Source organism: Erpetoichthys calabaricus, chromosome 18, assembly GCF_900747795.2.
Source record: "Erpetoichthys calabaricus chromosome 18, fErpCal1.3, whole genome shotgun sequence".
Classification (NCBI taxonomy): Eukaryota; Metazoa; Chordata; class Cladistia; order Polypteriformes; family Polypteridae; genus Erpetoichthys; species Erpetoichthys calabaricus.
Genome location: NC_041411.2, coordinates 24,511,607 through 24,537,188, shown reverse-complemented (window position 1 = coordinate 24,537,188; position 25,582 = coordinate 24,511,607). Strand labels below are relative to the sequence as shown.

The window sequence follows — 25,582 nt, the reverse complement described above, 5'->3', positions numbered from 1 at the left end:
TGGGGTGGTGCGGAGAGAGGAGTGACGATTGGGCAAACGGTGTGAAGTGAGTGGTCAAGGCTGAATAACGCAGACAGGACAGAAAACTTTACATACATATATATATTTTTTATATATATATATATATATGCACATTGTGTGTATATATGTGTGTTTATAATACACAGTTTATAATGAATACACTGTACTATCTACAGTATATGCAAGTATGATTTTTCTAGAAGTCTAAAGAACAAGCAAAATAATCAAGTCCTTGTTTATTAAAGAGAATTTTGCAAATTCTACCAAAAAAGCCTTAGGTTTGTAATCCACCTTTATAAAATGGATACATGGCTGTGTATGCGTGTGTCCATCTGGTTGCTATGTCTCTGTCTTTCCAGAAGATGGCACATCACAATTATTAACATTGCTTTTATGAGTTCATTACAAATGGCATATAACAGGCATATGCATTGCAATTGTCATTACAACAAATGCCACATCACAAACCTTTGTATTAAAGTATATTATTACCACAAATCTGTTGGAATGGCAATTGCAATGCATTTTATTACTACACGCATCGATACAGGCAAATGCAATAGATGATGTACTACAAGTGTTAAAACCTGAGGTCTGCATTTTTTACTTAGATTCCAAGCCATCCTAGACAGGTAGTAGTAAAAGAAGCCCCAGCATTGCATGTGTCACACATTAACAACATTCCTGTCTTTACTTTTGTAAAAGAGTGTGTCTGTCCAACCTACGAAGGTAAAGAGACTACCAGAAGTACTGCAGAGGTAGCATTCCTTTGCTGTACCCTCTGTGTGCTACACAAACCCTGGACCTTTCATCTCATCCACCTTTTATTGTTCTAATAGACATAGCATAGCTTTTGTTTTTCACCTCATTGAGTTTTAAGAGCTGCTCTTTGGTATTATGTTTTTTAAGTCTCTTGCATTCCATCACTAATAAAGGTTATTGCTTGCTTTTTTTTCTTCTCAAACTAGCCATTCCTTTGATAAAGATCTTTCACCTCTGCCTGCACATAAGAGAAAAAAAAAGAAGAAGTCTGAACGCAAGAGAAGAAGGAGGTCAGCATTTTTTTTGTGTGTGTGTGATGTTAATTTGGATTCATCAGTGACTAAGGGTGCAACTTCTTGTCCTACCATTTTCCCCTATAGTAAACCCTCTCTGTTCATCTCCAGTAAACCTCCAGTCTGAGATCATTTGATATTTTTATCCATGTATTATACATCTGCGGTGGGTAGGCACCCTGCCCAGGATTGGTTCCTGCCTTGTGCCCTGTGTTGGCTGGGATTGGCTCCAGCAGACCCCCGTGACCCTGTGTTCAGATTCAGCGGGTTGGAAAATGGATGGATGGATTATACATGTGTTGCTCCATGATTCACCCTTTCACTGCAGCCAATAGCTAGAGCCTCCATGCTGTATTCATCACACATAACTCACTGATCTGTTGCTACAGTTCCTAGCTTAGAACAGTCACATAGTTCATAGATGTAAAAATAAAACCATTCCTGAATTCCCTTCCAGATGTATTAGCCCATTAGTTGTACTGCTAGCTTCCAGCATGTCCATCTCCTCAAAGACAGTATTCAGCATTCAGCAGTATTCAGTATTCATGTCTTCATATTCATACCAACCTACTCAAGTCAATGTTATTGCCCTGTTACATATAGTAGCACAAAATGTAATAAATACAATGAATGATTACTTGCATGTCTGCTCAGAACAGCTAATGGTAATAGAATACAAAAGAAATTAAAAAGGATACATGGCGTGCAACATGTATGTATGTATATACTGTAGTGTTACACACACGTGTTTAGGAGACAACTAAAGGGTATTATATGAGTACATGTAATTCCATGCCAGACCAGGGGGTGGCAAAGTGCGCTAATTCTCCCTCTTGATCTCGACAGTGGCGTAAAAAGAGACCCCATAAGACATTGTGAAGGTTTGGGGCAGCCACCCATATAATTTTTCCCGGCTGCAAAACTGTTGCAAAATCATAGACATGTTGACAAAATCAAGTCCAAAACAGAACTGATTCATTATACACAAGATGGAAGCTTTAAAGGCCAGTAGAGAAAGTGATGTCATCAGGACCGGAACTGGAAGTGACGTCATTGGCTGCCCCAGAGCCGGGCGGGATTTCCCTGCAATGGGCTGCAAAAGATTGAGAGGGAGAATTAGTGCACTTCGTCATCCCCTGGTCTGGTGTGGAATTACATGTACTCAAGCCCTTTAGTTGTCTTCTAAACACGCGTGTGTGACAATATATATATATATATATATATATATACATGTGTATACTGAACCACAGTAGGTCATCTGTTCTGATATTTTGCCTTAATTGTAAATATAAACTTAATAAGATTCCAGGAGGATTTATTTGTGAACATCTCTATGATATCAAAATTAAAAAATAAAATGCCAAATAAAGGAGGAAAGTGTGCCTGTATAGCAAGAACTTACTATGTATCACCTGTTCCAGAACATTTTGTAATGAGCAGATTTTCAGTTTTACAATTGCTAGATTTTAAATAAGAGCATTAGGCAGAATGGAGGGTACTAAGCCACAGTAGGTTATCTGTTTTCATACTATTTTGCTTTTATTGTACATATAGACTAAAGAAATGATTGCAGGAGGTGTTATTTGTGAGCTATATTGACTACATTTGCTTTAGACATTCTCTACCTATGTATTTATTCGGTGTTCTCCATTTGTCTCTCCTATTTTATTATTAGGTCTCCATCTTATAGTCCATCACCTATAAGGAAAAAGAAAAAGAAGAGTTCAAAAAAAAGAAAAAGAAACAGGTATGCTAATGATTTTAATATTGTTTTGTGCATCAGTAACACATTTAGATACTTTCACTAGATGGCAATGTTGTTAGTTGATTGTTCTTCATTTTTACTGTAGTATACATTGCATATAGTCATTCATTTTAATTAAAGCACATTTTTTATATATTGCACATATAATTGTATAAGATGTGCATTTTACACAAGGACAGGTGACAATGTTTTATAAAATAAATCAGCACAGTAGCAGTGCTGGAGCCTCACATCTGAACCTTTTTTCATCACAGACCTACTCCTTTTCAGTACACTTGTAATTCTCAAATCTAACATTTGGATACCTGAAACAATATAAATATATCTTGGCCAAGCATCAAGTCACAGTGTATAGACACTGGTTTCTTTTATTTATGGTCACTGGCAAAGCAATAGTCCCTAACAGCATCTTCAATAGGTCCAAGCAATTGATTTTTTCTGAAAGACAATGGGTTAGTGTTCAGGTGTGAGACAAAGGGTAGTATTGTGTGGCAGATGTTCAAACATCTGAACCTAACTCAGATTGAATGTTTCAAAGGTGCAGGTAGAAATATGGGAACACCTCCTACTGAGAGGAGGCCTCTGCATAAAGTTGTACCGCAGCCCATCTTATACTGGGATGTCATATTTTAAAAGAGTGGGTTAGTGTCTACGAGGAGGCTCCAAGTTCACCACGTATCCTTTTGAGATTACACTGGGACCTCTAGTGTCACACATTAAGTTAACTGGTGACTCTGAACAGCTGCAGTGTGGGTATGTAAAGACAAGATGAACTGGCAGCCATGATGGCTCATTATGAGTATGGCATGTGATGGACTGGTCCTCCATTCTGGTGAGCTACCACCTTGCACCCAGTGCCGTTGATATGCTCTGACTCACCTCAATGTCTAATGGATGAATTGGAGTCCTAAAAATAAGGACTAGTTATAATGGAAGGATGAACTACATGGTTTGCATTTACAGTTTAAAAACACAAACTCTGTTAAACCCCTCACACATAATTGCTTGGATACATTGTGAGATTTGCTTGAATTTCCCTCATAAATATTTTGTGCATTATGGAGTTTACAAGAAAAGAATCCTGAAGATCTTTTATAAAGATATATTCATACAGTGAAGTATTAACTGTATAAATGGCATAGTTTTTTTTTTCTTTTAACACAAAACCCTTTTTTATTGACTACTACTAGAAGTCTTTACAAAATTTATTGGCCAATCTTTGTACTTTATGACAACTTTAATAGATGGTATAATCATGATTGTGTTTTGAAATCATTCATTTCGTGCAGTAGCTGGCAAAATTAAACAAAATTAAAATGACAGTAATGGTTATTATCATTATGCTTTAGAGTACAATGAAAATATGCAGTTTTTGCAGAAAGACAGTTTCAAAAGTGTGAAAGTGCAATACAGGGTACAATAGTATATAGCCTAGCTTTCAACATTTAAACAATTCAGAAAAATATCTATATTAAACACTTTTAACTATCATAAAATGCTTAGAAAATGCATCAATGTTAATATTTCATAGACAAAGGAACAAAACCATTTAATAATTGCAGATGGGGGGTAGTCATCCTAAACTCCAAACACATCTTCCACAAACAGGAGTTCCAGGATTAAAAAGATTAAATTTTTCATAAATACCTTTTCCAGGCTTTTTCTTCACCACACAAAACTCCTCTTTTCTCCTTCACAATTCTAATGCACTACAACTTCTTGCCCAATTCTGTCTTACCTGTCAGAAGAGCTTCTTTTCAAGCTGATCCTGGGAGTACTTCTTGTACAGATATGTACAGTGGATACATGTTTTGATGCTCATGAGCACATCATCAGTGATGTTAAATGGTACCATCATTTTTTTCACCCTTAGACACCCTCACCCAGGTGACCCAACCATGCCCCCCAACCCTTAGACTCTTCTCCTGATCCAGAACCATCTCAAGGCCCTATCTGCTGCCTCTGTAATGTTCTTGATGGCTCTTCTCCTCCTCTCTCCGGTAATGCCTAGTATAATGAAGGCTCTGTAGAGTGACTGCCAAGTAAAGCTCATGCAACCAACCTCGACGGGCATACACCTTGTCTTCCAGCCTTGCCTATGGCAGTCCAACACAAGATTTTTTTACTTGGCCCTCTTCCTCTCTTGGGCCTCCAATGGGACTGTCAGCTTCAAAAAACAATATTTTTAGTTGTTTCTGAGATGAGCAGGATGTCTAGTCTTATGGAGGCAGAGGCAACATGTTCAAGTCCACAGAGAGCCACCAATCCTGTGCAGTTGCCTGGACTGCCTCTGGCTTCCTGATTCATACTCGCAGATGCTTTCCAGCCTTCACAAACTTTCACATAAATTTCTGTGTAGTTAGAGATGTTTTTGTCTGCTCTTAATTCCCCTGCATATAACCTTTTCAATGGGTTTCAGTACCTGAATATGGCACCATGTGTACCAGCATTGCCCTAAAGCTTTTAGGCAGAAGCTGAAGATGTGATCCAGTGTCCCTCTGCTAGGGCATTGTGAACAAACTGAACACTCTGCTTTGACCCACCTAAAGATATTAGATGGACTGGTCAAGATGTCATACACTGCCTGCACCAACTTACATGAGTCTGACCATGCCACCTTCTGGCCCACAACCTGCTCCACACCAACAACTGTATAGGACCTCTCTTCCTCCACTGCAACTCTTATTTCTTCCTGCACCATTTTGTGCCCCTTTCCCCTTTTGTTGACTCAAACCTGGGGGAGGTGAACAATTATTCCAAGGCCAGTTCTACCCCCATGTCACTGCTTCTACCAGGACACTTAGAGCATAGCCGAGCCTCTGCTTGCAGAACTGTCTCCTTGGCTTCCCAGTTCCTTGGTTTCAGTCTTGATTAAAACTCTAACCTCCAGGAAGCACTTCCAGGTCAGGCAGAAACATCTACAGGATAGGGGAGCCTACGTTCTAATGGCACCCAAGGGCCTCAACAAAACTGCAACTCCCATACATAATTTGCTTGTCCAAAGGGAACTCGAACAGAAGGATGCTGCGACCAAATGCACTGAGAAAATTCCTGGCCCCAAGAGACTGTCTCCCATTGCCCATCAGTTATAATGGCCTGTCAGCTGGGTAAGGGGTAACCCACCATCCTGCCAGGAAGGCATGCCTTCTCTGACATAATATATACATTTGACAATATAATGATATAAAAATGAGAGAATTCGTGAACAGCAGTCAGTTATAGCACTGTGCCAATACATTCCTAATGCTTTTATTGAAATTACAGCCATCCTTTACAAGCACAGTGTGGGTTTACAGAGCTTTTATCTTCATACATTTCTCCTGCAGTTTAAATGTGCCTGTTTCACACAGTGAATATTCCCATAAGGTACCAAATTAGGGTAATTCACAGAAAAGAAAAAAACTTAGTTTTAATGCTAAATGGTAGAGCAGACTGTAATTCTTGCTAGGTAATATGTCATTTTTGTAACTCAAGAGAATATTCTTCTCTTACTGCAGGTTGGCCTCAAAAAAGAGAAGACACAGGTGAGTACCAACAGAGCAATTCTTGCCTTTCTTTTTATAGATTTGCAATTTTGCACTTCAAATAACTTAAGAATGATGGTTAAAAAGCCATATTGTTTCTTTTATTTAGTTCTTCGAGTCCTAAAAGTAAAAGGAAAAGTGAAAGAAAACACAGAAAAAGGTAGGAAATGCTGCTGCTTAGTGCACAATTTCAGGTAGAAACCTGTCACATGGAATCCATGTCATCTGATCTTACTACATCGGGGGAAGGAATGGAAGCTGAAACGTTCTGTCACAGTAAGACTAGAATATCTTAAGTTAGTCATCTTTAGCCTGAACAAGGCCATCTTTACAAATGCAAGCCCATCAAGCTCATTTGGTTCATTAATAACTAACGTCTGCATTCAAATCAATGTTTTTTTTTAAAACTCTAGGTGGCTTTAGTTCTAAAGTCAAAATTATTGTGACACAAATGAAGTTCTTTAGACAGGCAGTGTGGCGTAGTGGTGAATGTTTGGGACCTCAGACCCTGAGGTGGGGGGTTCAAATCCCACTACTAACACTGTGTGACCATGAGCAAGTCACTCGTCTGCCTGTGCTCTAATTGCAAACCACAAAAGAAATGTAACCAGTTGTATTGAAGATGCTATAAGCTAGCTTGGATAAAGGCATCAGCCAAATAAGTAAATAATAATAGTCTACCTACACACAGTGACCACACCACTATTGGTGTGAATTGTATTTATATAGTACTTTAATGGCCAGAAATGTAGTGGCAACAGAAGACTTTCAGACATTCTTGGAATTGGTGCACCTTTTGAATTTTGTCTTCACCTCAGATGTGATTTGTGCAGCCTACAAGAAGAGACTTTGTACTGTCAGTTTATTCCCCTAAAGTCAATCTTCTTGTGAGAAAGCTCAAACTGAGTGAAATGTGATCAAATGAATGTGTAAAGTGCTCCTGGTTAGATACTGTGTATATATCGTGTGTATATATATATATATATATATATATATATATATATATATATATATATATATATACGTTGTATATAGAGAGAGAGATGTTCTTCATTTTTATTTTTTTGCTTTAAGATTTTCTGCACTCCTGTCCTTCTTATTCCCTGTCTTCTTCCTGCTAGGTCTCGAGGCCGGCCAAGCCGGAGGCATCGCTGCCAGGGCTCTGATTCAGAAAGTCCTACCTATCGTTCGTTGAGCAATGACAGCAGGTAGGCAGACTTCGTGCACTTACTTTATCTTGTCACTTGTGCTACAGCTTTTCTTGTGGTAAAAATTCTCTTCATCTTGAGTTTAGAAACTGTGGCTTACAGCTCCCTCATAGCTCCAAGAGTAAGTAAGCTCCCAAATCCTAAATGCATCTGACGGGAAACATTCCATCAGCTCCTGACCAATAACTCTAATTCTCATTCCGATCAGTCCTCTCTTTAATTGTGATCCTTTTGTGTTTAACATCTCTTTACTCAAGGTTGTGTCATTATGCCATTGGATTCCACACTGTTAGGTATTCAGGAAAGATGTTTAGCACTAATTTTAGCACCTTAAGCCGTGTGTAGTCTCTTACCTCTCCTTTGTGAAAAAGCAAGATTTAAATAAAAATTTAGTCCATGAAGAAAATCTCCTGTTATGGAAATTATAAAATGCCATTTAAATTTCTTTGTATTCTAATAATAATTTAGGTAGAATTAGCTAAATTATATTACTAGTTGCACTGCTCATTTTAGATGGGTTAAAATCTAAGTAATCAACGTGGACTTCTGCATTAACATCTGCAGTGCACCCTCTATTGGAATATATTTTGTAATGCATGTAGTAAAGTCATGTAGACTTATGGCACATGAGCAACATGTGAGACTGAGCAATAACAGGCCCTTAGATGGCCGTGGCTGCACACTACACCGAATGGATCAACATATGTCTACCTGGTACTGAATGATGTGGGTAAGCTGTTGCTCTCCATTAGCGGTGGTGACTGGGGCTTGAAATTGTTCCCCATGAATGTGGAATTCCCAGTAAGTGCATGTCATAAGCTCACAATGATTAAGTCTCTGCCTTTTGTATACGCTACTTACCGCTAGTACCGACTGGATGGTTTACTAATGTCCTTGGAGCAGACCCACTGCGGTTGCTTGCGGCCTTTGGCGGAGTGCCGAGAAGACAATTGAACTTAACTAGAGAGGAAGTAAAAACCGTTAACGTTTCCGTAAATGAACCTGCAAAAGGATCTTTACTGAGTGTCAAGGGATGGAAGAAGAGGGCTGGTTTGTCCGCCTGTCTCCATCTCTCCCAAGTCAGCGTCTCATGGGAACCTAACCCCATCTTTATTGTAGGATTAATGCTTCAGTATGTTTGTTTTTCGTATTCATGATGTTTTTCAGGAGCATAACCCTTGCATGTAATGAAATTTTAATGTATATTATATTACATGAATGTTTCAATGAGTAGTCCTGCTGCCACACAAATACAGCATCCTACGTTTGCGCCCTGTGCTCGGCCATTGTCTGTAAGTTGTCTGCACAATTGCCATTTGTCTGAGTTTTTCCTCCCATATCCTTAAAGACACCTGTGTCCTGCTAACGGGCAGCTCCAGACTGGCCCTTTGTGTGCAGAGTAATGCTTGAGTGAGCACCATATTGGACTGCTGTTATGTTTAGAGTTCCTGCCTTATACCCAATGTTGCTGGGTCAGGCTTTGCCATATCAGACTATGAATTGGAATAACCAAGTATTGTGAATGATAATGTATATTATACTTGCTAGATTAGACACCTGGTATCTGTGACACTGTACTAGATAAGTGGGTTAGAAGATGGATAGATACAGTATATTATAATGTGGCTCCAGGCCCTGCATTACTGAGCAGGATAAAGCAAATTCTATAATGAATGGATTAATATAATATTATAGTGCATAATATGGAATTAAGATTATTGGGGAATGTAATGTTTAATTGCAATGTATTATGTATCTGTCAATGCATTTTCAGTCCCTGTTTATTCCAAGTATGAGAGTCTCATAGGACTACAATTCCACCCAGGCGCAAGATAGAGACCAAAATTAGGCAGGCATCATTCCATCATAGAGCACATTCACTCAGTGTAGGTTAGTTTAGAACTATTGATTATCCTCACAAATACTTGTTCATACTGTGGGAGGAAAACCACATAGTATACCATGAAAAACCCGCACAGGCAGAGTTTTGGTCAATAAATAGATAATGGATGCACATGTGTCATTGATCCTTCTTTCTAGAACTGGGTTATATTATACTAGCCAAAGTACCCACTGTTGCCAGGTTGAATAAATGAAAAAACTGTGTTTCGAAAATTCAACATGACTAAAGATAACCCACGATGAGACAAAAGACATACTCTTAGACAAAACCCAGCCAGACAACCAAACTGTTATACTGATTAATTAATTAGAAAACACTATATGTACCTGTGGTCTCTGAGAACACACTGTAGCCAGTAGAGAACTTTGTGTGTGCTGAGGATGATTTCCTCCATCTATCATAATTAGGGTGCACATGCATTGATTTGATATTTTTTAACATCTTGAATGCTACTTTTTAGGTGTTTCTTCATTGCCTTTTTGAGAGCCGGCGTTGCCACCACTTCCTGCATTGCTAGGCATGTGGCCTCTGGGGTTGTGACCGCTGGTAATCAGCATTGCGGGATAAAAGTTTGGCTGGGGATTTATTTTGTTATCCAGTCTGCAAAGACAAACATCTGAAAAGATAAAAAAATGGTAAAATATTGGGAAATGAGCGTCAGTAGGCTTTGCGCCCTAGGTACCAAGTTATCCGAACTATTCTGTAATATTTCAGTAATTATTTACTGTTTTGATGCTGATCTTTCTGATCATAAAATAGGCCATTTCAATTGCAGTTGACAAGAAGAATTCCTAATTAACTGCAGAATTACAGTATTTGAGGGTTCTTCTGGAGTGCCTCTGTCTCTTGCACAACTCTAAAATGTTGAGATCTTTTGAAAATCTGAGATCAAAATTTTTGACGAATGTAAAGCTTTCGCTCCTCCCCCATAGATGGTAGGTTATGGAGGGGGAGGGCACAAAGCAGTACTTAAAAAATGTGTCATTACAGTGCTAGTTGTGAGTTTTGTTTGATGTGACCACTTACCTGTTTTTTTTACTTCAATTCTTGTCTCTCATTAGGAATTGGTAGCTAGGCTTATTTTTAGTTGTTTTGGTTGAATTTTGTATGCGCTTCACCCGGTTTAGCTCAGTTAAATAGTCACCTGTTCATTTCTTGGCAGGACATAATCAGCCATAAAGCACTCCTGCTTCCTAATGGGAATTGTAGTCCTTATGTTGGCACTAGTTTTTGGGTCCTCCCACTCCCCTTATAACCCCTGTCCCTGACATACAGTATAAGCCTGTATTTTAAGTCAGACCCGACAGCAAGCAACATACAAAATTTCGTGAAAACCATTTAAGCCGTTTTTGCAGCATTAGTGAACAGACAGGCATCCAAACAGAAACAACTTACAATTTTATTTATATAGATTGTATTGCCCACCACACCTAAACTTGATTAAGAGGTTTTTACAATGTATCCATTGAAAAACATACTATAAAATAATATAGCGTAACATTCTCAAACAAGCATAATCCAATTAAGGTTCATGGGGCAATGGAGCCTACCCTCATAGCAAAGGGCACAAACCAACCGTTTAGGGACCACCAAATACATTACATGTGTGTATTCACTGGGGCCACCAGAATCTTTAGGAATGTGGAAGGAAAACCCCCTCAGATATGGAGAGTTAATTTACAAACATCACTTGGAAATGATCAGCCATGGGATTCAAATCCAGTACACTGGATCCAGGAGGCAGTAGTGCTAAACATTGCAGTTATGTATATTATATTGGGAGAGTTGGCCCTGTGATGGACAATGGCCCTGTCCAAGCTTGAATTCTTCTATCAAGTGGAATAAGCTGATTCAACCCAACAATAAATAATTGCATTTAAATAAAGTGTTGTGGAGGTGCAATACTTTACATTGCTTCCTCTCAGGATTTGAAAGACCTGGGCTGAGCTTTCTGCCCATTTGCCATTTGCGTGTGTTTTCACTATGCAGTTGGATAAAGATGTGTTTGTTAGGTTGACTCATGATGTAGTTTTTGTGAGCCCTGTAATGGGCTGGTGTCCCATCCAAGATCAGTGGATTTTAAAGATAGGACTCACACTTAATGGTTACCAGTACCCAAGTGAATCCAAGCGTACCCCAATATAATACCATATTACACAATGAACTAAAAACTAGCAATGGTTACAGTATATCAGCAACCAGTGCATCATCTTGTTTTGTCTTCAAGACATAGGTACCACTCGCCAGAAGAAGTGCCTGAACGGACTCCTTCAAAGACACACAGTGCAGAAGATCGTGTGGATTTCAGTGCAAAAAAGAACAACTCTGCATTGAGCAAATCACTTCCAAGTTTCCACACAGCCTCACCTGTCAAAATAGTAAGTGTCATCCAGGTTACTGCTTCATTGTCATGCTACAGGTGCTAAGGTCATGTAAAATTCTTGGGTCAATAAAGCTGTTTTATGACTGAGGAACAAACCCCCCCCACCCCCCTTTTTTTTTTACAAACCGACATTTTCTCGATGGCCTGCCCCCAAGATATATTGCTGCTCTTCTGATTACGCACCACAACAGCATTCAGAAGAAAAACGCTGAAATCTAATGGGTCATTTAATTTCAGATCATAAAGCATTTCTGTCCTATAAGTAGGTGCATTTAAATTGATTTTTCTCTGCACTTGAAGCCGACAAAGCTTCAGCTGCATTTTGCAATTTTCTTTTAAAGCAGCAGATGGCTTTATCTCTCTCTTTTTTTAAGCATTGGGTTAGTTTTAGTGACAAGGCCTTATCGTTTATCATTTGCTGAGAAAACGGGCAGAGAATATATTACAAATCTACAGAGGCAGGAGCTGCACGCAGACGTGTCAGCAGTGAATGAGGCAGTGAAAACTTATACTCTTAAGTGCTTTCTTTTATGTAATCATGTCACTGTTCTTGGCTTTATTGAAGAAATCAGGGTGCAGAAATAAGCAACATGCTCCTAAAATCTGCCATCTTCTGCTCTGGTTCAAATTAAAGTGACCAATTTCCAACTGGCCATTGTGTTTTACATGACCTATCCTTTTATGCCTTTTTATATACTAATGAATCTGTTTGTAATGCATATTCACAAAGAAGAACGTGAAGTGCACCTGGTTTGATTACAAATAAAAACAAAACCAGGAAATGTGCATGCTTTGTATAAGTGAACGTGAAATTGCATATTCATGTGAACAGAGAAGAGTTAACAAGCTTGTGGACTGAAGCCCTCATTATTATACAAAGCACTCATCATGAAAAATGGAGCATAGCACACAAGACATTAGCGTAGAAATAAAAAAAATGTTTGAAATAACTACTCGACAAAGTGATGCAGTGCCGAGCATCTGATCATTTCTTACAGCAGATATACAATTACGTACCTACAGTCTATAGATTGTTTCTCTTTTATAATTCAGGCATATAGATAAAAAAAGACTTGCTCCATGCTCCTTTACTAATTGCATACCATTTTCATATTAGTGCTTTTTAAACACAAGACGAATTTGTTATTATGCACTCATACATGCAAGGCCACCTCATAAATGCTGTTTGCTTATCTCTGACAGCCAAAATAAGGAGTTTGATTTTGAAATATAACATTTCAAGGAAAGGAGAGGAATACTCACGTATTTAAAGTGCTGTAAATAAAAAATAATGCACATAATAAAAAAAACATCATTAACATAAATAAATGTCACAAAAAAGACATGAAACAAGAAGAGGAATCCTGGCTGAAACATGAAATTGTGCTCTGATTCCCTTTAATCCAATAAAGTCTTGTAAAGTCACAGTTTTTGAAATTAGCCACGGCTATTCTTGCCCAGTTTCTGAAGTCACATCCACTCCTCCACTTTTCATGGTCCTCTTCCAGAGTTGTGTGGTGTGTCTCTCTCCATGAATCCCCCACTTATCTTCTGTGAGGCTCTGTTTATCTAATGAATCAGGAGCCTCTGTCAGTCTAATTGAACCTTCCTGAGCTTATAAAGTGTAAAGTGAATGTTCCAGTGGCTCATGGAATACAGAGCTCAGCGTACTTTTGTGACTTTTCGCTGTCAGTCACTCACCCAGTCTTCAGGGTGATATGCTGCCTACTACAATACAGTTTGCATCTATGGTCACATGTGTGTTGATCTTCAGTGTAAAGGACCATCCTGAAACAACAACTTTGATTTAGTTCCATAAACAAAAGAAAATCAGGTTGACCTATATGACTTCTTATTTACTCATACAACAGATAGTTTTCAAAACATTAATATCCCATAAAGGTTATTACCACTCTGATATTGACTATGACTGAAAAGAATTTGGTCACTTTCAATTTTAATAAGTAATACCCTGAACTATTTGGTGTTGAGCTGGATTTTAAGAATCCCTCATGGTGCTTAAGTTTATTAAGGGTCTTTTATTAAGTGTGAAGTGAGAACTGTTAGAAAAACAAATTATCATTTAATTATCACGTTTCTAACATTTAAGATCTTTGCAGCCCACACTGCATGTTGCAGCCAAGATTTCAAAACGCTGAATATTTCTGTCAAATGGAAATCACACTTGTCTAAACTATTGGCTTAAATTCTGATCTTGCACAAAGCATGATCTTTGGGGGTCAAGATTATGGAAAGCTTAGTGGTGGTTCTGAGGCTAGAGATCTGCACCAGCAATCGGAAGGTTGCCAGTTTGAATTTTGTAAACTTTCTTAACTCTACTCTGTTGGGCCCTTGAGCAAGGCCCTAAACCTGCAATTGCTTCATCCTGGGTATGATGTTAATCTGCATCTAGCCCGGCAAGCAGGTCCTTCAACTTATAGGGAAAATTCGGGGGTTGGTGACAGGATTGGTACTCCAGCCACCGTTGTGTAGTGCTGAGATGTCACCTGCTGCACTCGGGTCCAAATTCAGGTGGTTCGTTGTATGGTGGGTGCGGCAACGTGCTATTAGCACATGCTCCCAACCTCTCCCTTCACTCTCTAGAGGTATGCTTGGTAAAATGCTCAATGTTCACCTTATACATCATCATATACATGTTAAATACTTATTGTTTTTCAAATTGCTCAATGTTTGATGTTGCTCAAGCACTTTGTCTAACAAAGCAAGTCTTTATTTGATTCTCAGCCCCATCACTGCCTCTGTAGAATTTTTAGCATGGAATTTCTCTGGGTATTTCAATTTTCTTCCCACATATCAACAGTTTAATTTTTAGGTTGACTGGAAATTCTAAATTGATGTTGTGCCCTGGGATGGACTGGAACCTGCCTTATGCCTGGTTCAGGACAGGCTCAGGTTAAGCTGGGTTTTTTACAGCTTTCAAACTATAGTTAGGTGAAGCAAATTTATAGAAGCATGGCGCCAATGACCGGCTTCTTCTTCATAATGATGGTAAATGCACAGAATCAAAGTGACTGCAGGATATCCTGTTAAAGCACCACAGCCATTATTATTGGTTGACTTGTGAAATAAAAAGTGCAATAACCTATAGATGTTGTAGCTGTTTCACACCACTGGCCACCTCCACACTCGGAATAAGACCAAGGAGGCCAAATATACAAAGAGATCATAAAGGTACAAATAAACATTAGTAAGGGAAAATGTATACAGGCTTTGAATGGTTTTTACCATTTGTGTGGGGTGGTCCTGCCAATGGATGAGTGTGTCTAAATCCCTAAGCTTACAGTAGGACTTGCCTTCTCCATTCCCTCCAGTCTTAGACTCTGTGCTGCCACCTATCAGACATTTTTAGCTTTACAATTTTTTACTGTGTGTCTGTGTAGAGATACAGACATCCTTGACATCTGCTGGATCATCTGCCCACTAAACATCTGGGGATACGTTATATGCTTCCATCATCCTTCTTAGCAGTAATGTTAATCTGCAAACACAGGGGGGATTCCCTCTGGCAAATCGAACACGAAAGTTAGAGTGGGACGGGAATCAAGAGTGATCATTGTATCAGCGTCCAGTCATGACCCACTAGCAATATAAACAGCAGCTTGCAATCCACGGGTGGCAGCCCCCAGTGGTTGACAAACACTGTATTAAAGCACTTTTAGGTGGCAATTCAGTATAATTGTTTAATACTGAAGTTACTGTTTTTTAGAATTGCATCCTAAAAGCATGTGCCGTCACAGCTTCGGTCTTTTCTCCTGCCAGTACTGGAGGAGATGCAATAATTCTGTGCATATTCAAAGAGAAAGTGAGCAGACTGTGAAAGCTATGTGTAGTGCATTTGCTTTCAAAAGACTTGTGCCGTCTAGCACACTGACATTGAGCATCACGAGCAGCACCTTCTTCAAATCCCACTTTATTAACTGTAGAATTCTGCTGTAGAGCTACAGTGTATCTTTCTGTTCAGGGATCAGAAGACGAACAACCATGTAAATCTGAGTCTGCTGTGAACTGCGAGGAATGCAATGAAAAACCACTGCTGGAGATCCTGACCGTTGATCTGGGTGAAGCCCACCAGCTTTAGGAACATTAGCTCTGCCCTTTGCTGTGAACTTTACCTTACATAACAATTACATACAAGCATGTTTGATGTTGTACTGTGTGGTCCGCTGACTAATATTGAGATGTTTATTCCTATTAGATGCACAGCAACATTCACAAATGACAAGCATTTCATTATTTGAGTTTAGTCATTTTAACATCAGCAAACTTGAATGTTTAGGCGGCTGTTTTTTATGATTTTTAAGAGCGCTCCATCCCATCAACAAAACCTCATAAACAGCACTAATAAATCTTGTCATGTTCAATACGGGAGACAGTGTATTGTATTTTATCCACTTTCATTACTTATGAGATTGACTTTTATATTGTCAAGCCACTTTATTATATTTAAATCAAATTATTTCATTTAGTTACCTTGTTAAATTGAAGGCATGAGACATTATATGGCACTAGCTTTGTACCATTCAGTCACACGCTTAGAGTTTATACCATTTGCATTATAATGTTTTATTCACCCCTGGCCCTGCCCTGGATTAGTGGATTATGGCGATGGATGTTTTTTTCACTTTATCCCATTTAATAAAATGATAGTAAAATATTACACATTTCCATGTGTTTAGCAATTATAATATAGTAAGGAGTTTTTTACATTTTAGGCGGTTTCTAAGATTTCTTAAGCCTACTTTTCTTTCCATTTAAATATAAACCTACATTATTATAATACTGATAAGGTTACCAGGTTAGGCTTCATTTTCAGTGGATAAGTAGTTTTAGAGTTAGTGTTCTGCTGACATATTAAACAATTTCATCCATCCATCCATCCATTTGCGTAACCTGTTTAATGCAGTATTAGGGATACTGAGACAGAGACAGACTCACTCACTCATACATGACCAGTATAAAGTTGTCAGTTAACCTAACCTGCACGTTTCTGGGATATGGGAGGTAGTTTGAAGTAACCCGAGAAAAGCTCACAGGTGAAGAGCCAATGTCCCGCAGCCATGAGGAGGCACTGCTAACCACAGCTGTATTGTGCCACATATGCAATTCATTTTCTTTACACTGTGTGTTTTCCTGACCTTATTATATATTTAATATTGTATACTGCACTGTGTTCATGTTCTGTCATCTGCATTATATTTGTAAATGACCCGTTCAATATCCATATTAAGTAGTCTTCAGAAAATCTAAGTGTATGGTGACCTGGCTTTTGGGATGGCCTTTGTATTTTGTTTTAGCTGTTGAATGTGACCAACTGTACCCTCACAATTGGGTATTCCTAATCATAATTTACTTATATTCTTGTTAGTAAATAAAAAATGGTTAAATACATATTAGCTCCATTGTTATGTTTTATTCAGGTGTCCACATTTTATGCACATTTTTGCACTTTAGTCAAATGAGGAATCTGTTCAAACTAAAGTCACATTGTTCTTTGAAGAAAAATTATTAGAAATCTAATAAACTGCATCCATGCATTTTAAAGTTTATTCATTTTTGTCTTTTGTCTTATCTAGTAACAGTTATCTTTGGTGTGAAAGTGTCAATTGATGAAACAACAATAACCTGTTTTAATTAGTGCTGATTAAACAAAATGATTTTCTTTTTGGTTCATGCAATCCCAATTAGCTATTTTGTTTATATTTCCTTTCTAATAATGCATTCCACATGAATTAAAAAGGTGGGTATTCCTAAGTTAAATAAAAATACATTCAAGTTTAAGAGCAGTTCAGCAATAGACAGTTGAACAATTGTCCACTGATGGTATAAAGTGTTCCTTCTCAGGGATGTCTAAACTTTATGATAGTTTTGGAAGACATTACAATAGGAAAATCTGGACAAGTTGTTCTTGTTTTTGTTTTGTTTTTTTTTGTTTTGTTTTTTTTTCTGACTAGCCTACTGCCCTGCTTGATTTGTTCTATTATAACCCACTGTCACCATCTCTGTGCTTCACTGCACTGATGGTCATGGGGTGGTAGGCAATAATACTGTATGCTAAAATAAAGTTCTGGTTGTATTTTAAATGTAAAAATTCAGAAATAAATAAATATATTTCCTGTTATAGAAACTAGTTAGCTCTTTAAAATTGTACCATGGCTGTACTATTAATACTTTGGAGAAATCTATATTTAAGACCAGTCTTGCCGTCGCTGCTTGTTATTGTGGATTCTTAGATAAAAGAGGATACCTTTGTCTTTATAGTGGAGATGTACAAAGACAAACCATTGTGCTGTTAAAGGTCTAAGGCTCTGCACAATCAAGTATTTAATGCAGTCCAGCCAGTAGGTGGCAGTGATGCTATCTGCCATTGGCTATATTGAAAAGGATGAGTTTAGTATTTTTTAAATCAGTTATACTTCACATATGTAATAAATGAAGCTGTATATCGAAAACAGAAGAAAAAACATCTCCAGTGGATTACAGTTGTGGCCAATGGGTCACCAGAATAAACATGACACAAAAAAACTGTTCACGGTTACCGAATGTGTTAGTTTCAGAGTGTCCCGGTTATAGAAAAGTCTTCTGTCGAAAAATTCACATTTGGAATAATTAATTTTTATCACAGATTCTTGCAACGTAATTTTCTGAGTGATGCATACACACTCTGTTCTGTTGAGTGAAGTTTTCATGTCAACGAAAGCTGTATTAAGTTATGCTACAGAGGCTTTTCAAAGCTCTGTTGAGTAGAATAATAAAAAATGTAACATTATTCTGTTTAACAAAATATTGCCTTTAGTGTAAAGTTTCCATCACCTCTACTCTAGTAATGTTGATATGTTGAAGCCCTCACTTGTAGCTAAAAAGATCAATGCTCAAACTCTAATGGTCTTTCTGGCTTCAATTACATCTTGCAGTTTAATTTCACAAAATGGAAAATTGTCCCAATATCTGGCTGTACACACATGCTAATCAGTAACACAAATGGCAGCCTCGCATGATAAGCAAGCTTGTTGCTAGGTACATCTATGCAGCAATGGCATTAGTCTTGTTAGGCATTATTATTATAGCTTGTTCTAGCTACAGACTATACGTTTGTCTTTTTCTTTTACTCCAGTTCTGAGTCTGTCTCCTTTCTTCTCTTACCTTCCATCTGTTGTAGCTTCTTATTTTTGTGCATTCTAGCTAACACAGGTGAGGTTTAACAGTGAGGCTGAATGTTTTGTACATATCAAATATTTTATTAGAATATTTAGAAATTTTTAAATCCATCCATCCATCCATTTTCCAACCCGCTGATCTTACCTTAAAAATGTATAGCTGAGTTTTTAATGCACTATCAAAATAGGACTGCAACTGCAGAATTCAAGAACTTCTCTATCAGTGACCTATCCCCCTGATAGCTTGCGACAAATGTATATAAAGCATGAAGTAAACAGGGTAGCCATACTTCCCTAAAAGTGGTCACATCTCACAAGCACAACGTCACGTGCCAGTGTTGATATATTGGGAACAAACGTAGCACATTTCCACAGAATCCTAGATAGGATCTTCAAAACAAAAGATTATGCTACTCCTAGGAAGCGGTACTGTCCTTAACCAGACAAAATGCTTATCTTCTCAAAAACCCCTTTTAAAGAAAAAAAATGCTGGAATCATATTTTCCAGAATAAAAGTAAAACAGTACAGATGCATATTTGGCTAAATTATTTACTAAAGCTACACAAAAAAGTAAAGAAAGCACCTATTATAACACCTAACTCTGAGAGAGATGGATAAATAGAGGAAATTTGGCTTTTTCACTAAATAAATAAATGCATAAATAGATGTATAAAATCCCTGCTTGAGATTCTGCATGTTCTAAACATTGCTATTTACTTTTTTGATTAAGATATTTGGTGTTTATTTTGGCTTTGGTACTCATTTGATCGTAAACTCAACTACATATAGATCAATTTTTACAAAAAATAGGATTGAAAATAAATCAAACCCCACCCCTGAGAAGGAGAGCATGGCCAAAGGAGTAAAACTTAAGGCTTGTAAACATGCCTAAATTATTGAGTTTAATAGGGCAAAAAAGCTTAGCCTGTTTCTGATTATGGTTTTATCTCAGCCCCTTCATCTCCAGATTCTTTTAAGGACCAAGCAGCTTTTTCCTCATCAGGCAAAATACAGCCATCACAAGATGGCAACATCAGTCATTGAAAGCATAAGACAACCCGAAAAATGGAGGTGATGTATCCAAATATTGAAAAGAAAATGGTGCTGTAACATCAGCAGACAAGATTTTAAAAAGGCAAACCAGGACAAAGACACAAAACATAAAAGTGTCAAAACCAGGAAATTGAAAAGAGCCGAAATAACGAAGCAAAAGAGCAAGACAAAAATAGAGGTCAGAAGAATAAAATGAAAGTCAGGAACCCAAGTGATAAATTCAGAAATCAAGACATATTTGCAAGTTTAGCAAAGGGTTTATATATATATATATATATATATATATATATATATATATATATATATATATATATATATACACACACACACACACACACACACACACACAGCTCATATAAAAGTGCAGTGAAGTGGGAGGCTATTTAATTATCGCTGTGTGATGAACCTGGAAGCCACACCCCCCAAATGACAGGAAAGGTTACCTTGGCAACTGGAAAAAGCTGCAGTACACTCAAGGAACACAAGACGTCCGCCAGAACAAAATAAATTCAAGAGTAGAACTGGTGTCATGGAAAAGTAACAAAAAGCAATAATAGTAAATATAATACTTAAAACAGCGCAAAATAAGGAGTAGAATATTAGAAGTTTTCAAAAACTCAAGAATTATTACAATTTATCATTTCAGTGAGAGTGTTTATTGTAAATTTATGGTACGGTTTCTCTTAACTTTGAAATTAATGTATTTCACAATTTTTAAAAAATTAAAAAATGCTAAACTTATCCATTAATATAATTTAGACCTTTGCACAATGTTTCATTAGTCTAAGAGTCTGCTGAGAGAAACAGGACAAACAGAAAATGTGCATAGTTTTTTTTTGTTTGTTTGTTTGTTTGTTTTTGCTTGAGCTACACTGCATTAAGTTTATGCCAGAATGAAATAAACAGTAAGCACTCATAATATCAGTGATAAATTTTTATAATAAGCTTTATAAAATGTAAGTGATATTTCATGGAAATGTTTAAAATATTTCAAGAAGTTAGACATAAATATTAGGTAAATTCCTGTTGATTAGACAGATCCTGGCCTATCCTGTTTTTTTTTTTGTTGTTTTTTTTTTGGCATTTTTTTAAATTTTGTGTACTGTTGTTTTACTTTATAGTTACTTTTTATTTATTCTTTTTTTGTTTCCTCCCAAATCCAGAGGACAACAGGGAGAAAAGGTACCTAAAGTATAGTTGGCTGATGAGAAATGAACTGTCGCAGTCATTATGGAAATAAAGAGGCCAGTAGGTGACAGGCTCTAGAGCAGTAATGCAGGGCAGTGGAGAGAGGGATTATGTCTTTTTCTTGTAATTTACAACTCTAATGATGCACTTCTGTTACCCGCTCTTCCCTTTTTCTCACACCTTACCTACTTAAGGAGGAATTCTTGATTGGTAAGTCGATGCTGTCCACAGACTTAGGGATTTATTTTAGGCCGCTGCAGAGTATAAATTTCTTCTTACAGGGGGAAAAAATAAAAATGCGTTGTGCCTTTCAAAGGGCTTGTAGTTAGCATAATGAAATATTTATTGTTTGCGACTTTCTGGCTTTTCTTTTGTTTGTACATAATACTCATTGTGTGCTGTTTGTTCAGTGTCTCTTAAGGCCACTTTTTACTGATAGGTTTTTCTTTCCTTTCTCTTTCTCAACTTTAACATAATGTAATTTTATATGCACAGATTTGTTTTTGTTTTTTGATTTTTTCTTTATCTTCCCTTTTTCTTTTGTTTGGACTTGTTTCCCCTACTTTTCTCTATATTACCTTTTTTCTTTTCTTTCTTCCTTTTTTCTTTTTTTTTCATTGTTCGCATGCTACCAAAACTTGCATGACATTTAAATCTTTTCTGATTATTTTCTCTAGGGGGATTTATTTACTTTATTAGACTGTAAACAGTGCATCGTAACGGTAGATGCTTTATTTTGTCGAGTATTTCTGTTTCTGTGGAGCCGCTACCGCATCTTTGCTTCTGTTTGCAGATTACGCTGACGGGGTCTGCTGCTGATATAATTACCAAAAGGAATATCAACCATGACATTTTGTCCAATCAGAATAAAGAGCGTCAGGATTATGACTCTGGCAATGATACCTCCTCCCCACCATCTTCCAAAGCCAGTTCATCAAGGTCAAAGATTGGAGAGGAAAAAAATAAAATTTATCAAGTAGATCTGCCCTTGCCTGAGACACTTCGCTTCACTGATGCAGACAACGGCTCTGATTCAGGGAATTCGGTGACAAGCTACTCATCCCTGTCAAAGCCACTGCCTGAGTCTCTGGATGGATTGACAAACGTGAAGGCCCCAAGGTGAGTCCAGATTGCCTTCTTTGGTTTTTGAACAAGTAAAAAACACTTAGCATACTTACCAAATACATTCACAGGTGCTAGAACAAGGTGGCTTGGCTAGACTTTGACATTCCACAAAGAACCAAAGGTCCCTGGAGGTTTCCCTTCATGTTGCTAAGTGATACTAAGTTTAACTCACTATACTTTACATTAATTTGAAATATCATTTACTTACATCATCATCATTAGGAGTTTTAAGAACCTAACAGACGGAAAACAAGGTGCCTCAAAATGACCGAGCCTGAGAGAGACAGGCTTTACAGCAACACGATTGAGATAGGAAACGCTGGGCAAGAGATGTTTAGACACATGAGGATGCAGAGGAAAGGCACTGAAGGTACATGTGGGGTAGGAGATATCAGATATTGTATATAGTTTTGTGAAACAGACACTAAAATTTATTTTTCGGGCAATTACATAATTGTAAAACACAAAACCTCCTCAAAACCATTTTTTAAAGTTTAAAGATTTTTGGAGTCGAAAACCAGGAATATTGCTCTCTAAAGACTCATTGAAATCTCTGTATTTACTATTTTTTTCTTTCATACTAGCAGTAGAACCTCAACATATGTCTGATGATTCAAGAACGTGTCTGTGTGTGACTGGAAACAAGTCCAGAGATTTTTTTTTCTTTCTTTACTCACGATATTTTGTAAAAACTACTGGAAGGGAAGCACCATTTATTTCACAAATATTTATTAATGTAACCGAACACTGAGTTTCATAATTAAATTTTGAATGAATCATTTCTCTCATCACCAGGTGCAAGTGTTGGAGAGCTAGAAGAAATGCTAAAGATCCTGTCAAACTACACAATTTTTCCAGCAATTTTCAGTCACAGACTTTATATAATTTTAGCAAATCTGGAGAAGTCCTGGCACACTCCTGTGACCACCAGTGGTATAGTCTGAAATCTCAGCAAATTAGCCTAACCAGTCTGTGACTCTCCCCAACAAAACCAATCCAGTTTTATGTAGTGTTGAGTCATAGGGATGGGCTCATGTGTATGTGAGAGCTAACAACCAGTGAACGTTTCCCTGGAAGTACAGTGCATATAATGCAGGTACTAGGGTTAAGGAACACTGGTGTTTTGACCCTTGCATGTCTCATATTTTACATTCCAAAATAGTTTGGGGGTTGGGGAGATTGTAACAGAGCTAACCGTACCTGGAAAGCATTTGTACAGCACCAACACAGTCCGGCAGCACATTATTAGCTGTCAGAAAAAAGAGGAATGCTCACAGTACTTTGGAAATGTGAAACTGTCCTGGAAAGTCGTCACAGAGCCATCTAATTTGTCATCCCTTGCAATTTCAAGTGACTCAGTGACTTCAGTCATCAAGTGTGATGTCCCCCCAACCAGAGGTTGTGTACTGTGACACCTGCTTAATGTGCAATCCAGCTACAGTAGTAAATGATGAAATAATATATATTTTTTGGTAAATGTGCTCAGGGCTCTTAGTCTTTCCAAAAGGAAGGGTATTTTAAACTGAAAATCAGATTTGTTTTTTTTTTCTTAATACTTTCTGTGAGACATATTAAGAATTACCCAGAAGAGGTCAAAAAGAAGTGAAGATCAATACACAGTGAAAAACTAAACAAAGGAGCTGATTTGTTTCTTCTTTTGTTTATTTTGTAAATGCCTGATCGCATGCAATTAGCTCTCTCTCACACACTGTTCTCTCTAAATCTCTACCCCACTTAACCCATTATTGGACCACATCGCTCATTCTTTATTAATGAATAACAGGAGTAGAAAAGAGTTAGCTGTCTCATGTGCACGGGTACTTCTTTCATACTCCCACAGTGTTTCAGGGGTTTCATGAAAGGTTTAAGAGATGCCAGATGGCTCCAACGTGCCTTGTGCATTTCACTGAAACGCAAAACTGTAAAATGCCACACTCCCCACTGCTGATGCTCAAACGGTCTGTACCTGAACATTTGTCAAACAGGGCTTCAAACTGTGTGTCTATCTCTGCAAGCAGCAGGCTACCCTCCATCTACAGCGTCCAGATAAATGCACTTGGGCATAATTGGCTGAAAAAAGATGGTGGAACCTGAGTGCTAACATTATCTTGTCATCCAGGACTTCTCTTTAGGAGCTTTTGGTAATGTGAAAAGAAACAATTAATGTTAAAGCTGATGAAAAGTCTGAAAAGTTTGTTTTTTATTGTAACAGAGTAAAGTTAATTTAACAAAGCCCAGTAGATACTGTATGTGACAGTTAGTTTTCACAATATAGGTAATCATTTCAATAAATGTCACAATATATTTTTGGGAACGCTTCTTTTTCTCATTTACATCTTCCTAATAGGTAACATCTTTCAACACCATGGTATTAAATTTCATTGTTACACTGATGACACACAGCTTTATCTATCCACTAAATACACTTCTGTTTTCCCTCCAAATACTCTTATGGCATGTCTCCAAGACATAAAGTCATGGATGACTCACAATTTTCTCCAATTAAATAGCAATAAAACTGAGCTGCTCCTTATTGGTTCTAAATCTACACTTGCTGTGTTTAGCCATTCTTCCATTTTATATAACAAAATTAACACAAACATCTCTTCCTAGGTTAAGAGCCTGGGCGTTATTCTAGATAGTACCCTCTCTTTTTCTTCCTATATAAGTAATGTTTTTCGGCCTGCCTTCTTCCATCTCTTAAACATTTCTAGACTTCATCTTGTTCTTATGCAACACAGTACTAAAGTATTAGTTAATGCCTTAATCACTTCACGTATAGATTACTGTAATGCTATTCTATCTGGCATCGCTAAAAAACGTATCCATCGCTTACAACTTATTCAAAATTCTGCTGCTAGGATAATAACCTGTTCTAAATCCAATAAACATATTACACCTATTCTCTCCCAACTTCAACTGGCTTCCTGTTTACTACCGAATACAATATAAAATACTGCTCTTAACATTTAAAGTTCTCCACAATCTTGCTCCTCCCTATCTTACTCCAGCTTTACATTATACCTAGTTTTTGTTTTTTGTGCTTTTCATGCCATGCTTCACGTTTGTTTTCTAAATAAAATTTTGATTCCATTAAGTTAGTCTTCTTCCTTTTCTTCATCTTTTCCCACTTCTTTGGGAGATTGTTATCCTTGCTCAACCTTCTCCATATAACTTGGTC

General features: G+C 37.5%; 1 protein-coding gene across 2 annotated transcripts in view; it reads left to right on the top strand.

Moving 5' to 3' along the window:
- Positions 1-25,582, top strand: part of srrm4 (serine/arginine repetitive matrix 4) — a 159,132-nt gene that overhangs the window by 122,847 nt on the left and 10,703 nt on the right. Inside the window, exons 3-9 of one of the 2 annotated variants that reach the window (XM_051921076.1) lie at positions 990-1,073; positions 2,752-2,823; positions 6,339-6,365; positions 6,475-6,525; positions 7,487-7,573; positions 11,704-11,854; positions 22,142-22,395. In XM_051921076.1, the coding sequence (XP_051777036.1) occupies positions 990-1,073; positions 2,752-2,823; positions 6,339-6,365; positions 6,475-6,525; positions 7,487-7,573; positions 11,704-11,854; positions 22,142-22,395 (726 nt within the window). Of the gene's footprint in view, positions 1-989; positions 1,074-2,751; positions 2,824-6,338; positions 6,366-6,474; positions 6,526-7,486; positions 7,574-11,703; positions 11,855-22,069; positions 22,396-25,582 lie in introns of both variants that reach the window. The other variant, XM_051921075.1, reaches the window with a different exon arrangement.